The following is a 16,824-nucleotide window of genomic DNA, read 5'->3' as shown; positions in this document are numbered from 1 at the left end:
TCCCACCTTTCTTTTTCACCTATCTCAAACAGAAAGGCAAGTCTCCCTCCTTAAGGAGGGTCCTATAAAGAGGAAATTACCAGATTTGCTGTCTCTCTGGTGGAGCAATATCGGCAACGCAGACAAGACTAAGGCTTCTCCCACAAGTAAGGACATTAGAATTCAAACACCTTTAACTTCACAATCAACCATAGCAAATGACGGGCATTATTTGTACTACAGCATTCAAGCAACAGGAGACAGAATATACATTTTAAGAAATTAAGTTCTCTTGCACAAAGATGTTTCAGATGCTGAAGTGTCAAAATAATTTAAAGGAATCAGCCAGTAAACGTATGCATTTCCCTGGCTCCCTGAGGAGAAAGGGAAGTTAAATCCAAGCTGCCAAGCATTTAAGATTAAGCATAAAGCAAAGATGCATGCATGAAATATAGTGAAATCTGTCTCAAAAAACCACACGAACGAAAATCCAACGAAATTAAAACCTAAGTTTAGACTATAAAAGTCTTAATTATTAAATTATATTTAATATATTTATATATAATTAAATTATATTTAATATATTTAATTATAAAATACCTTAAGCTTCTACGAGTATGAGTTGCCCACCTTCTACTAGGAATGGAGATCCCAGCATGCCTCGAAAGAGGAGCGTAAATCCACGCCTGAGAACAGGCCAGGCTGCCAAAGCAGTGACACATCTCACCCACCCTGTGCCCCCCCCGGACTCCTGGCGTGCTGGGGGCCACTCCGAGCCCTGCCACGCTGTTACACAGCTTGACATGTCATGGAGGGAATCTCCCACCTGCTGCAGGTGAACAACAACCAGGGCTGCGGAATTATCCTCACAGAGACTCAAGGCTAAGCAGGAAAGAGCCCTCCGCATCTCCCAGCTGGAGCGCGGCTACCGTTCCTGACTGGGGCTCAACAAGTACTTCCTCAGCAGCTGCATCAGTTCACTAGCTCCCGTCCCATTTTACATTACATTTCACCTTACGCTAGCACCATTTGCATGGCCGTACTGCGAAAAAGTGCTAGTTTAGAGCTCAGGAGAATGTTCCAAGCCTGTACAACTCCCATTCAGGTATGTCTGTAACGCAACATAAACTGTCTTTTCACATCATCATTAGTCTTGCCATCTTCTTTACCAGGAATAATTAAATGCAGATGCTCAGAAATTTTATTAAAAAGAAACACTGACGAGCTAACACTAAACTTGAATTATCCACATCTGCAAACATCGTTCTTCATTTTACTACTGTCAGTATCAAGCTTCCGAAGGCTCTCAAGAGCTGCTAACAACTTACAAGCGTTGGAACAAAACAGTTTAGAAAATAAACGCACTTGTATTACATTTCCCTCCTTCCTTGTTTTAGCAATCCTGCTTTGAGAAGTAAAATGTAGCAAAATCCATGGAAAGAGTACATAGCGGTTTTTTATTAGCAAACTGAAGCTGCCAGTTTCCGTTGTGATACTTCAGTAGTGACTATCTACATAATCTAAGAATACGATTGGTCTTTAGTGTAATCACTAAGAATTTCCTTGTTTTCTTTCGTGTTTTAATCTTCAAGAGAGTCACGTAAGTACTGTGTAAATGCTATGGATCATTCTAAGACTGGGGAAAATGGATCCATGAGTCAGCAGGTATTCAAAGGTACTACTGGAATGCACTGATCTTAAGCTGAGGTCTGTAAGCTCAACATTAAAGTGACAAATGATGTATGTAAAAAAAAAAAAAAGAAAAATTACAAAAATATATGCTTGAAAGTCTACTAAAGCTTGAGGGTCCTCACCCAACTTGTTGGGAAACTAAGAAAGGAAGTAAGAGATCCGGCTTTCATTACCAACCAGACAAACGGCACTTAGCAGGAACAAACCAATTTAATTGTTTACATAACAATGTTTCTTCAGACAGAAAAATTAACTGAGGCTTCTAGGAGAACCCAGAAAACACATTTCAAAGAGAGACTGAAGTACCACTGGAGATGCTCACTGTTCAACTGGGCAAGGCCCCGAGAAACCTGCCCCTCACTGGCCCTGTTGTGAGCAGGAGCCTGTCCCGCACAACCTACAAAGATCTCATTCAACCTATGTAACTACAGGATATGAAGTTGAGTTTATATTACAGGAGTACAATCACCTTCGCACTGTTTGGGTACTTTAAGTATCAGTTCCTTATGATGGGAAAGGGGAAAACTAAAGATGCATCGGAAGAGCCAAGTTTGCCTAAATATGTATCTGCTTCCTACAAAGGGTCTTAATTCTGCCAGCCATGGATTTTGATGTCAGAATTAATGAAAAAACACAAATCTTCATTTGGAGCTTTCAAAGACAGAGTTACAGAAGGGACAAAACAAACCAAAAACCAAACACCACACAACAATAATCCCCCAAAACAATCGTTACATTCACCTAAAAACCAAAACTCAATGTGCACCACAATGTGTTTTAAGCAGCCTGCTCCTATGCTGTTATCTGGTACAGGGGAAAAAAAAAACAACCCACAAACCCAAGACTAAGGCACAAACTGACAGCTAGATTTGGTGGGAGGAAGATGGACCATTCCAGAATTCATTTGGGTTTGTTTTTTTTTTTTTTAAATAGGTTCTGATCACAAGTCCTTTGCATAAGCTACCTAGCACTTTACATTACAATTGAAATAGAACCAGGTTTCTGAAACTACTGATTCATCCTGATTTTCAGGAACCTCAGGAGAAAAGAACTCTGAAGCTTGCCAAGCTTACGTCAAAAGGGACGTCCTCCACCACCTCCAGCATCCCCCTCAAACTCCGCACATCCTAGTTGCGGGTTCAGCGTTCAAATCTTAATGTTAATGTATCACTAGTGTTAAGTACATACATGTTTTAAAATTCTTCTTTGAAAAAGGAAGAAGGAAGCCTGGTTAATTAACTAATCCCAGAATTCTTAATATTTACTTAGGTTGCAAAATTAAGCATTGAACAATTAAACTATGTCCAAATGTAGAACGACTGTGCATACCGATATAAACAGCAACCACTTCAGCCGCAAAACAGACAAAAACGTTTTAGAATTTACTGGCAAAGAATGTTCAAGAATGACGGCAAAATAATTTTTGCGTGTAACTCCGTAATTCGCATACAAATACATGGTTGCCCTCCAACATCAAGAGCTGTGGTGACCAAACGGAGCACCCATCAGCTCTCAGGAAACTACGCTGGCCAACGTACCTTCCTTCTCGCAAGGAAAGTTAAATACATTTAAAGTCTATTGTCAGAAGTTTACGTAGTAACGTTTAAATTGATTTTTATCTGTTGTGTATATTCTTAAGTAAAATAGAAGTATATTCTGTACTCAACTAACCCTTGTGGATGCTCTGTATCTTAATTGACATATATCAAAATGACACAGGACAGACAAAAACTCCAAACTGGTTCATAAGCCCCAGAAGAATTTATCCTGGAATGACAAACAGCGGATTCACACTCTGTAGCACAGTCTTCCCACAAATGGGAAGCAACTCTAACAGAAGACACAGACACAAGTTGTTATGAAGTTACACCTGAGCATTTAACACTGATGTTGGTTTACTTTCAAAAAAATATTAGGCATCTGTAGAAAATAAGATTTCACATACAAGTATTTAATGCCATGTAAAAGATCATCCTCCAAATATTTTTTTTTTTAATACGACATTGTCATAGTTGAAATTTAATTCCAAATCACCTGGAATATTAACTGCAAAACCTGTATCTAGAAAAGCTCCCTCAAACCAATGAAACCTTTAGAAGAGTATAAGCCTTTTTAATCCGAGCACAGAGTCAATGTGCAGAAAGAGAAAATCACTTGAAGTTTCTACAGAAGCAAAAGACCATTTTAAGAAATAGGCTTTTCAGTGCCCCTGCTCAGCAGGACTTGCTTTAGAAACCATATGGTTAGAATTTTCACATTTAAATAAACTTAAAATGATGTTACCAGAACTTCATCTTCATGATTAATACTGCAGTAGCTCACAATTAAAAAAAAAAAAAAAGAAAACTTGAAGGATAAGTCTTAGACATACTTTGCATTCTCAGCAATGTTACAAGTGCAGCTAGTTCTACTTCTGTGCTTCCAGTGTTGCTTCCTATTTATCTTAGGTACAATATTGTGAGGTTTTCACTTTCACGTACTTCTCTAGCTTTGACGCATTGTATTTAATTAGTAACTCATAAATGCATATGCTGACTTTTCAAAACGGAGATTCATCCAGCTGTATTACTCGGTTCTTGATTTTTTTTTTGAAAATAGCAACTCAAGTCAAAGGCACCAAACAGTGCTAGGAACAGAGAATAGAAAGCTATTTCACTGCACACCCCTTCCTTGACACTGCATGCAGTTCCTGGCTTATCTCAACAAAGCTACAGTACGACATACACAAAGAGTATATGCACACGCATGAGAATTTTTCAGTATAAGAGATTATACAGAATAGGTTTCATCAGCCTGGAACAGACAACTGAGGTCACGATCTATTTTCATTATTTTCTGTAAAAATACAGGGCTGCAAAGGAAGTTATCAAGTAAGAGGTTAAAAAGATTATTATTAGCTTTTAATAGAGAGTCGTGGGCTAGATACACCTTTTGTATCAATACAGGTATGTCCAATTTATATATCAGAAAAGTATTTCTCTAATATGTAGTATATATATAATCTTTTCTTCTATAATATATAATCCTACACATAACCATGACCAGAGAGACTACGCATAAATAAGGACCAGCACCCCTTCCCAAGCGCCTACTATGCCAGGGAGACAGCAGCAAAGATAAAAAGAACCCATTGCAAGTGACACGAGAGTAATTTGACAGTAAAGGAAATAATAGTGAGAAGTTTCTGAAACGGCTAGGAGAAAGCACACTGATTCAGAGTTGCAGCTTTTATGCAGTGATAAAATTGCCCCATGCATGGATGAGAAACTTGGGACTCCTGAGCAAGCTTGGAAAAAGCATAAAGGAGGTGTTCGTGTTTCGTTGCCGCCAATGCGGCCACTGTCTAATAGCTAGAGAGAGAAGAAAAAACCCTCCAGGAAAATGCATTACTTTGGCCGGCTTCACAGCTTGCAGTGCAGATTCATTCATCTACTCAGTCTTCTAAAAATTACACACTACTAAAGTGAAACACGGGGTACTGGACTGTGCTAATGTGAGTGACCATGTTTCTTGTAGCAATGCACTTTCAGGTATTTCAGCACAGGGCTGCTCCGTCCTAGAGAGCAGCTAACCATCTTCTCACATTGCTTCTCAGTTTCATATTCCTCTGCTTGTGTTTCTTCTTTGAGCTGTTTAAAAGAACAAAAAACACTCCCAAGACTGTAGGTGGCTAGAAGCAGCTTTTCCATTTTTTTAACCAGGTGCTTGACAGAGCAAGAATAGCTTCTATTTTTGTGAAAGAGATATTACAAAGTGGTGTTTGGGTTCTAAATCCAACAACTGAAGAGCTAGGAAATACCTGCTTTACGGTTAGCCAGATCACTAACTTTAGTTGCATATTCAGTCTGTGCAGTTAAAGTGACAAATGAAAAAACTACACGACCACGTAATTAAGCTTCTCATCAAGCACAGGAGGAAGGTAGCACAAGCAATATCAAACTGCATTTTACAGATTCTGAGTTCTTGGCTTTTCAAACTAAACAGCACTACTAAAGAAAAAAATCCTTTAAAAAAAAAAGTACACTCTTACTACTTTAGGGACTTAAAAAAGCACCCCGTCAGATCAAACCACAGCTCTTCCTTGTGAAATACATGTTTCTGTAACTGAACAGACCAACAGTTGTCTCTTGCAGACTTCTACTACCAGGGAGGAAGGACCGAGATCCAGCTCACTGGCTCTGGAATCGAGGCAGCCTTGTGGAACTCAGTATTCCAGCCCATCCTCATGGAACACGGTCTCCTAGTCTACACTGGACACGTCTACATTAGACATGTCTAAATCGGCAGTTTAGTTCAAGCAATTCTTGTTTTTCACATAAGTCGTCTCCACTCGCCACATGTCGGTTCAGGTACATGAGGTTTTTCCTGAAATTTGCACTCATTAAAACCTAAAACAGAAGCTCTGATCTACAGGATGGAACAACTGGGGGACATGCCGATGCCGACCTGCAGCACACCAGTGCAGGGACGAAACCAACAGATGAGTCCAGGGAACGGATCACCATGGTACCACAAGAGAAGGATCCAGGCATCCCAACAGAAGACCGCGCACTGCTCCAGCTCTTCAATATACACGTTCAGTTATTTTAGCACAGCATGAGTAAAACAAAAAAATAAAGATCACGCCATCAAGACAAGGGAATCATTTGCTCCTCAAATTGGCGTCAGGAGGGGTAAACTGGCATACCAATTGGCCGTACAGACAAAAGCACATTATTGCATGTCAAGGATTATCTTCCTCTCCACTTCTGAAGGCATCGCAACACCACAAATCTTTTGTAGTTTGGAGTGGTACGCAGCAAATCCCACAAGAAGATTATTTGTTTCCCTAAATAAGACGGCACTTTAGTCTAGACTGTAATTCTTGAAACAGCTTACTACCAGAAAGAGGGAAACGCGTTTCCCTGACAAGTCAACAAGACTTATTAAGCTTGCGTATTACAGCACAGGGCACCTCTCTCCCACTTACACTGGACATTGCTTAGTGGTCTGATTCTGTCAATTTCCTTTTTGTTCTTGAAATTTTTAAATTCCAAGTTTCAGTTTCAAATTATTTTAATTCTTTCAACAGAAAACTAATATAAAGGGAAAGTAACCATCATCTGTAAATGAAGCAAAGTCTGGATTTGTTAAGGATTACCTAAAATGCACACAAAACTCCCAAGTAAACTCTTATGCTATGGTCTCTGTGTGCTCGGTTATATACATCCCAGGCCTTTGCCCTGCAGAGTTTACAACCTAAACAGACATGAGGCACAGACAAAAGGCTACAACTGATCAACTCTAATGTCTTTACTAATGACTTCTGTGCAGAAAAAATTGTTTGATGCTGGATAAACTAAGCAGAAACATTTTTAAAGTAAGCTAGACTGCTGGAAGTCAAATAATACTGGAAAACAAGGAGAGTGAAGTAAGAGTGAAGCAGAAAAAGCCCTGAAGAAGACAGGTAGACTCACAGTCTGTAAGCACAGAGTGCAGGGGTCCAGCAGCAGCTCCAGGATGTTCTCCTGAGCCCAAGGCCACTGCTGCTGCAGCTCCAGCATCTGCTCTTATTTGCTGGTGCCTCCCGCTGACTCCATCCTACTCGTGCCAGACCTCATGGCAGCCTCCAAGACTGGCTGTACCCACTTCTATTAGCTTAATAAAAAGTAGGGAATATCACCCATTACTGGATGTGACAATTTGCAGTGAGCACTTCCATAAAGCTTTTACTTCTAGGCCAGTCTTTGACATATCAAGTTCTTGTCCACTACTTACTGGTCCCACCTATTAAACAGAGGTGAGGTGACAAATTGAAGTAGATGGTTCTTTGCACGCACAGATGGCCAGGGATTTGCTCATTGTGCAGTTACACCTGCTGGCCAGCAGCCTACGCACAGGCCTGAGGTGCGGGGTTCCTTCCAGCCCTGTAACTACAAAAACCTTTTTTGAGAAATCCTATGTTGACACTTGGGAACACATTAGTGTTTTAGTTCTATAACAAAAATTAAGACTTTTTTTTTTTCCCCTCCTCACCTAAAGTGCTATACCTCCTCTAGATCCATCAGACCTGGCAGCAGATTCTCCCAGCAAGCAGCAAACAGTCACAGGTTACTTGGAAAAATGATGAGAATCAGACTGCTGGAAAAGCACAGAACTCAAGAGTTCTCTAAACACTGTCATGTAGAACTTTTATCACAAAAGATATAGCAAGTATCTTTGCCAGCCTTGCCAGTAAAATTAATACATACTTTTGAATCAGCTCCAACAAAGCTTCCCAAGTCAGATGAGAAGATACTTTTCACAAACAAAAAAAAAAATCCAAAAAAGCAAAGGCTAGTCCATTATGTTTTTTAATCGCACAAGGTTTTGCAATACAATTCATGATCTGAATACATTTGCCCCCTCTTCAAATAATAAGTTACAAAGCAGAAATATGTATCACAATAAGTTTTTAGATTGATTAAAAGCAGAAAGATCTCAGAGGTTAAATCTTTTTGATATTCCAAGGCTCAAAAATCGTCAACGTGATGGCAAATTTAGTTTTGATGGATGGAGACTATAAAAAGTAAAAAAATTACACATCCCATATTTCTTGTAGGTCAGTATTTCAGATGAAGCTACAACATGGATTTTTTTTTTTTTAAGATTAGATTAATTTATTAGCGGTATTCTTCATTACGCAATCCTTTTATGCAGGCAAACTGAAAATCAGTTGCGTTAACTTCAACTCACTGAACTAAGACTTTTCTTAACTGGTCCATAATACCAAGTATCCTTAACAAGTATCCTTATTACTGGCCTAAGGCCTTATTACTGGCCTACTGGCCTCGGACAACATACACAGCTCCTTTTCCCTCAGCCCAAACACTGCACAGGCTGGGAAACCACGCCAGGGACATTCCACAATTGCTTGCCTGTAAGTATGTCACTCCCAGGTTACACATCTGATGCATTTCTGAGCATAAACACTATGCTCTCCCCCAAAAAAGCATATAAGCCTAGTTTCTCTTTTCGTTCAGATGCGCAGAAGTCAGTATTGAGCCACCACATGTTTTTCAACATGTTTGATTTCTAGAATCTACATTTAGTATATACATCACATATGAATGTTACTTCCTTGAGCTGAAAATTGGATTTGGTGTTGCTATTCGGTTACCTGCCATCACTTTAATCAACATTGATACCACCAGCAAAACCAACTTTATTCAGACAGGAAAAAGTGTATATTATAAAGGCAAAAGAAGAGTATCATAAATTAACATTCAATATTAAGCTGTAAGTTTTCTTGGTTTTAATCCATAATCACATGAATGACTCTACAGCTTAGAAGGGCCAGAATATTATTTTACAAATAAATTGTAAAAAAAAAAAAAAATCAACAAAGTCATGCAAGTAACGCTAGGCAATGATATCTTAAACACCAAGCACGTCCCCTCCCATCCCACCTCCTCGGCAGACACAGGCAAGAATCACCATGTGGGAACTCTGCGGTGGTGCCCAGCTTGTTATTGGCCATGACAGCAGGGCTCCTTCCGCAGTCATGTTGGGAATACACTGCTGTTACTGCTCAGCTAGATAAGAAGGTAGCAGGTGGTGAGAAAGGAGAAATTTCAAAGTTAATATATTTACAGGCAATCATTCACCTACTTATAATTGCTTGGAGGTTCCTTCAGAATTAAAAACCGGGAATCAAGTTTGCTGTGACAAAGTCATGAACAAATAAGCCTGATGGCACCACTATATTTATCCTGAGCAAGTAAATTGTTTCTTGAGCTGTCAGTCTAGTACCTTTCATATTTACTAAATTCATGTTTTAAGAAGTGCTCACAAAAAAGGAGATAAACTGCTAAAGGCATAGGTTGACTTTGTTCAGCATTGCAATATAGCACAGGAGCCCATCTTTAAAAAAAGAAAACAAAACAGAAGACACAACTCTTCAGTTAAGCAGACAGTGATTACACTGATGTGATATACTCAATTACTTAACTGCCAGGGGGGCTAATGTTGTTCACGCTGCGAGAAGCAAAATTACACACATTAATAAAATGATTGGAATATTCAATATACCTCTTGATATCTCATGACCTATGATTTATTTTTTCCAGAAGTTCATTTAACAGCAGCAGCAGATCTGTTTGAACACGCAGAAGACAAATTCAGGGAAATAATAAAATAAAGGGGTTTTGGCCAAAGAGCTACAATGACAATTCACAGTTAAAAAAAGATACAACAAGCAAAAGATGAGAGCTAAACAGCCAGATATCGTCATTATGCTTTTAGCTCAGCAATAATTTTTGTCACATAAGATGCCCACAACATGCTACAGTATTTGCAAATTGCATACTGGCAAGCCATTATATAAGTTAGATGTAAAATACGGCCAGACCTTAAGCAAAAAAATCACAGGCTATTTTTGATAAACCAACAACAGTTGTGCTTTAACATATAAATATATATCTGAACCCTACTGAGAACTGTAGTAGTTTTACTTCAATTCTAGAAATAACTTTCTGTTCCTGATTTTATTGACACTAAGGCAGAATATTCTGGATTTACAGTCACACTGTACATTCTACTGCATAAGGGTTTGTAATATGGAAAAGAAATTGTTTACACACAGATTTGTTAGAGGCTGTTTCTTTAAATGTTTGTTTCAAGTATCACAGAACCAAATTTCAGAAAGTCACTGACTGAGAACAGAAAGTGAAACACAGCAAAGATTTTTGTCCCAGCCCACCATCTCCCATGCCTCAGCCAAAATCTAGAACCTAATTCATGGGTATATTGTACTGTGAAACAGTGATAACTGCTACAAAAATGCCCACAGGTAAATGGCCATAGCCTCCAAGGCAGCTGCTGATCCTCCACCAAGCTCTATGCCATACTGACACTCTGCAAAGGATGTCTGTGATTCACCAGCAGAATACCATTTACCCACTTACCCAAAAACCGCTACAGATTAAGTCAAAGTAAAGATTACAAATCTTTTGTTTACAAGCATATTCTGAAAGACACCTAAAATTTGCATTTCACAGGATTAATTTGTAAATCAGTGCTACATTAAATCAGGATTGTTATAAGATGGTACTTGCGTAGCCCCACATCAACTGTTTAAGCACATTTTTTTAGAGCAGCAAGCAATATGGCTATTTTTGTCATAATCTGCCCTTAAACACTGTCACACGATCTTTCATGATGGAAATTCAATCCTAATGGTAGTGACCAGGCTCTACTACATCCCAAAAGGTAAAGACAATATCACTGCAGACCGCTTTTACTCAAATATGTTGAAATTCAAAATAAAACATCAAAAAAAATTAAACCCAAAATGCAATTCGTAATAATTAGATGCAAACACAAAATATAGATCCTTGATGAACCTGCTTCAGGATACAGGAAAAGTCTTTTTAATAATAGATTGCCCATATACAATGCTTCATTTTTAATGCTTTAGTTATTGAATATTTATACACAGAAGTGACCTAGTACACTGATGAATACAGTTTTATGCTACTACAAAGAAAAAGAGCTATTATTTCATGGAACCTGTTTTTATTTTAATCTTGTGCTTCCATTATGAAATAACTAACACACTTTTACCTATCCCTATTCTGCATTGCACATAGGGATGCATCACATGTGTCGGGGGGGGAAAAAAAAGCTAATAACCCACAAATCATTATCAAGCTTGGTACTGGATACAGAAATTGGATTTTAAAAACCAGTTCTTCGCAAATTCTACACCCTACACAACCTAATCGATCACAGAAGACTGAGTACATCATTATTTAACCCTCTGCACAAACGCAGCCCACAACAAAGAGCAACAGAACGAGTATTTGATAGAGCAGGAGCACAGGATTGTCAGAGATGGATAAGGTACCACAATGGGTAGCCTCATATTCAAAACAATAAGCCAGCTATTCGTAACCCGGGGGGGGGGAAGAAAAGCCCCAAAACAAAACAAAAAGAAAAACCAAACCCATGGAATTAATTCACCCAAACAAGATTTCGGAAAGCCGCTACTACTTGTGAACAAAAGATGCTAGACCTCTCATTAACATTTTGTTCTAGCACATTACTCAAAATGATCCATTTTCAGCAGCTACTCCAGCAGCAGATAAATCCCGAAGTGCACCAGAGGTGAGCCGACGCGGAACAGAAGCCCCGCGGAAGATGTAGCCTTGTTTTCTAGAAACCGTACAGAAAAACGTCTCCAACTTCACCTCACCTAAAATCCACCTAGATCGCCCGAAACGGGCAGATCCAGGCTGAGGATACCCGAGCGCTTCCCACCACGGGAAGAGGCGCTCCATCCCCTCACCCACCGCCCCCCGCCGCACCGGAGGCACCGACCGGGCACCCCCGGGGACAACGCTCCCGGGAGGGGACCTGCTACCCCCGGGGGGACAAAGCGGCCACAGCGGGGAGCGCGGACGGAGCAACCCCCCCCACGCCTCGCACACCCTCCCCCGGGCAACGGCGAGGCCCCGTCCTGCGACATGCACGGACAGACACACGGGCCACAGCATCCCCACACACCCCAAGCCCCCCCACTGCCACCACAACGGGGGTCCCTAGCGCTCCTCCCCGCTGCCACCACACCGCCCCCACTCCTTACATCTCCCCCGCTGTCCGTCCCCCCCCCAGCTCCCATGACAGCAGACTCCCTCGCTGGGCACCCCCGGGCCCCTCAGTGCCACCAGATCAGGCCGCTCCCATGCCACCCCCCCACTGCCACCACAGCCCCCAACTCTCCTTCGCCACCACAGAAGTCTCCTTCGCTGCCTCCCCCCCACTGCCACCACAGGGCCCTCCCCTCCCAACTGCCACCACCCCTCCCGCCCTCCTTCGCCACCATAAACGCCCCCTTCGCTACATCCTCCCCCACTGCCACCCCGCATCCCCCCACTGCCACCACAGGGCCCCCACCCCCAACTGCCACCACAGCGGGGACGTCCCCCCCCCAGCAGGGCCCCCTCGGCAGGAGGCCCCGGAGCCGGCCCCCCACCTGCTTGTGTGGTGTCGCTGAGGTCGTAGCCGCTGCCAGGGAAGTCGCGCAGCTTCCTGCCGCTGAGGCAGAGGATGCCCGAGCTGCCCGCCTCCTCTAGGGCCCGGTCTAAGCTGCGCACCGTGTGCGGCTGCGGCAGGGTGGCCGCGCCCCAGTGCGGCCCGGCTGAGAAGGAGAGAGTGAGGTGACCGGGGATGCCCAACCCCGCCGTGCCGTTGCCATTGCCGGTGCCGTTGCCGCCGTTACCGCCACCGCCCCCCTGCCCGGCCGCCATCTTCGCGCGGCGCCGACGAGCCCCACAATAACAACAGCCGGGGCCGCCCCGCCGCCCCGCCGCCACTGCGCAGGCGCGGCCTGGCCCGCAGGGGACAGGGGGGCCTCCCGCTGGCGGAGTGAGGGGGCGTGGCTCCCGCGCGCCCGTCGGCCGCCCTCACCAATCGGCGGCGGCGGGGGGCGAAGGGGCGTGGCTCCGCCGCTACACCGCGGCCCCTTGCACCAATCGGCGGCGGCGGGGGGCGGCTCCCCGAGGGGGTGTTCGCCAATGAGAGGCCGCGTCCGCTCCAGGGGGCGGGGCGGGGCGCGGCCGCGAGAGGTGCCGGCGGCATAGCGGGGAGCGCGCAGGCTGGCGCAGCCCTGCTGGCAGCGGGGCGGTGGGTGCCGGAGCGGGGGGGTGTCAGGGCCGCCCCGCAGAACGGAAGTTTATGTGACAGGGCAAACGGTACGCTCGGCGGCGGGGGACCGCGTCCCTCCCCGCTAGCGGAGCCGCCGCGCCTGACCGCGGCCTGGCCGGTAGGGTGCTTCACTCGTGCGGCGCCGCTGGGGTTTGCTGCCGTGTCTATGGCAACGCCGCTCCCCGGTGGCTCCCGGGGTCATACGGTCCCCTCAGGCGGATGGACAGGGCCCCGTGAGAACACCGATACGGGGCAGCGCCCGTCGGTAACCGCGGCTCCTCCCGGGAGGCGGTGAGGGATGTCCCACCGCAGAACAAAGGGGACCGGGGAGGCCGGCACCCCGAAATGAGCCCGGAAACATTCCAAAGGTACTGGTGTACTCAGCGTGTGAAAGGGGAGCGGTGGAACGTAAATCAGGAGCTGGTTGCAATGTCCGAGGCCCCGTTATATTAACAAAACGCTACACAATTGCTGGAATACTGTATGGATGAATAATTACCTCTATTACCATGTAATCTGTACTCGTTAGGCGCTGCATATTTATCTGTCAAAAATGACTCTGGAGCCATAATTAAGAATCGCTAAAGAAAGGCTCGTAGACCCACATTTTAATGCAATTGCTGTGGGTTTGATAAGCAGAATCTGCTTTTATGCTTTGATCCTCCTGAAGGTCCTTAAATGGATTTTTTTTTTGCATGCATGCATCATGAGTAATTTGGGGATCTAAGGGAAATTCCTTCTATAAGCAGCATGGGAGAGACTAGCCTTCAGTCAGCGGTATGTCAGTGAGAGACAGCTGAGCCATTATTAGTCAAAAGAGGAACAGCCCTGTAATATCGCGTGGGCGATAGCTGGCTGGAATTCAATAGAACCAAATCAGCTGGGATCAGTAAGAAGGTGCTGAAGAGTGAAGGGTTTAATCCTCTGGTGCGGCATTGTATGGACTTCGGGATCAGTGTGTCATTGCACATAGATTGGCTCTCCAGCGAGAGGCCTATGTGCAAAACACATGTGTGGTGGGGGAAGGGCTCCCATTGTCACCTGCAAATATTGTGGCTGGCTGCTTCATTTAACCTTAGCTGCGGGTACTTTTGTGGGCTGCGGTATTAAAGCTCACAGATGAATATCTGCCGATCAGCCTGCCTGGGCCAGAGCCTCTGCTCTTGCCCTGAAAAAGCGAATTGTTCCCTGGATTCACAGCAGGAAAATCAGACAAATCTGCTCAAACACTGCTGGCCGCTGCCCTGGGTGGTTTCCAGCCAGAGAGAGTGGAGGTGGAACAAACTCCTGGGCTCATGTCGGGCCAAGCGCCTGCGATGGCTTTGCCTACAGCCGTGGCGCAGGAGGCACAGTGGCTCCGCAGCTGGCAGGAGTGAAGCCGAGGAGCGGCCAGGCCCAGCTCCGGTCGCTAAATGTTACTGAAGGTTAAAAATAGTCGCTCGGAGTTTACGAAGCGGGTGGCTTGGCCCAGGGCCAGCTCGGAGAGGCAGCTCTGCTGTCCTCCCTCTAAGCCACATCACACAGCCGCTTGCTATTTCGAGACGAACTGATCCCTGCCACGTTAGACAGAGAAAGGGGTTCGGCTCACTTTGTGAGAAATAGGTCTGACAAATTGTCAGAGGACTCAAAGCACCATTTAGTCATGCTGGAGTTCTCACGTATGAGGGGCCTTTTCATCTTTAACAAAATACTCACTGTGTCTGCAGGTGTTCCTACTGAGAAGCAAACCGAGCAGGCTCAGGCAGATGCTCACACCTTCAAATGCATTAAAGTGTCCAATACAATAGGCTGGAAGCAACGTCTGAGACTTTTTCCAATGGCTAACCACGAATCCTGATTTGCACACTGTTTTGGGCAAATTGCTGCTTACTCAGGCAAAAGCATGGGAATTGATTGCACGTTCCAATGGTATAGCTACATGCAGATTTACCTGGGGGGGTCATTTATCACCTCCAAGAGCTGCACAATCAGAACAGATGTCTGGAATGCTAAAGTCTAATTCGTTTTATTTATACTGTATTTCACAGCCTTTCAACAGTTCTTTCTCCCCACACCCCCCACTTTCATTTCACAAGCAAAACCAGCATCACTAGTCTAGTGACAGAAAGCTCCCCAAACCAACTTTCTTGTCATAATGAGTAGTTAAGTCATAGCTGTGCCATCCCTCGGTTTCTACCATTAAACAGAGATGGTAGATGGCATTTTCTTATTCATTAAGGCAGTTAAGATGAGGACAGGAAGAGGCGGCAACACGCAGATGTTGTAATGAGACTGCACAAGACAAACATATTTTCTTGCTACCACAGCACAGACAGAGTCTGTGTTTCAGGAGTCTGAAAACCACTGCGAATCCCCCGCTTCCATGAAGAGCTTCCACTTCGAAGGTCTTTGTGGTTACCCACATCCGCTCTATATGAGATACATACTCATAGAGATATGACATCAACAAACTGTAAGAGGCGGTGTTAATGCCTGGAGGAATGAGATGTAGGATAAGGCTTTGATCTGTCTAACTTTCAGCATGGATTGAAGATGTGGTTGCTCACAAGCCTTGCAATGACGTTGTCCTTGGCATGGTCAGCCCCAGCCATGCTCAGAGCTGCGTGTCCATCCTGCCACTCCGCCGGTGCCACTCCCACGCCTCGTCCCACCCCTGAGCCGCAGCATCCCTCCCAGCTCCCCATTTCCCTGCAGCACTGCCTGCTGGAGAGAGGTTCCTCTGTGCTGGAAACGTCGGTGTAAAATTGGTTATGAGAGTAGGGGAAGCAGGAGTGGAGTCCCTTGTCTCTCCTGTACCTTCGTAATTCCCCAGAGTGTCCCACGGGCTGTGTCCCAGGTCAGTGCCTGGGGTAAGGACGTTCAGGTGTGGTGACAAGGCGGAGGTGCTGCCTGGGGTGTCACAGGGTGCAGAGCTCCCTCCACACCTCCCCTCACTTGCAGGCCTCGGCCGGGCCAGGCGAGCTTCCAGCACCTCAGGCTGAGCGACAGGGACTGCGAAAGCAGAGACACCCCGAAGCTGTCCATGTTCCCAAGTCAAGTCCTTGAGCTGAATACAAAGCAGATCTTTGTCAGCCTAGATTGCCATTTGCTGTGAGAAATGAAATCCTCCTGACATGTCAGCACTGACCTTTTTTTTGCATCCCTTAAAGACTTTCTTGCTTCGAGCAATTAAACACCAGAGCTTTCATAACGTTCTTACTATGCTTCTTTATGAGTAGCCTCAGTCCTCCTACACGCGCGAGGTACTGGGATAACACATTCCCTGTGATTTCAGTGCTCACATGATCCTTGTGCCATCTCCTTGATTACTCTTCAATTCCTTCGCACTTACTTTGCGTATCAGTGTGTGCTCTGTTCCTAATTGATACTGCTTTTCTTCTTCAAGACCTGCAAGTCTCCACAGCTTCCCACAGGGAGTTAAAATAATCTCCAAATAACCAGATTCAAGATTCATACTAAAACGGCATCACCCAGCCCACTCTGAAAGCA

At 44.5% G+C, this 16,824-nt stretch overlaps 1 protein-coding gene across 4 annotated transcripts in view; it reads right to left on the bottom strand.

Annotated features, from left to right (window-relative positions):
- Positions 1–13,019, bottom strand: part of LRCH2 (leucine rich repeats and calponin homology domain containing 2) — a 47,767-nt gene extending 34,748 nt beyond the window's left edge. For all 4 annotated transcript variants that reach the window (XM_074599698.1, XM_074599699.1, XM_074599700.1 and 1 more), the window contains exon 1: positions 12,665–13,019. In XM_074599698.1, coding sequence (XP_074455799.1) covers positions 12,665–12,938 — 274 coding nt within the window. In that variant the 5' untranslated portion in view covers positions 12,939–13,019. The remainder of the gene's footprint in view (positions 1–12,664) is intronic.
- Positions 13,020–16,824: the final 3,805 nt, after the last annotated feature.

Source organism: Larus michahellis, chromosome 9 (assembly GCF_964199755.1).
Source record: "Larus michahellis chromosome 9, bLarMic1.1, whole genome shotgun sequence".
Lineage (NCBI taxonomy): Eukaryota > Metazoa > Chordata > Aves > Charadriiformes > Laridae > Larus > Larus michahellis.
This window is presented reverse-complemented; position numbering and strand designations above follow the sequence as displayed.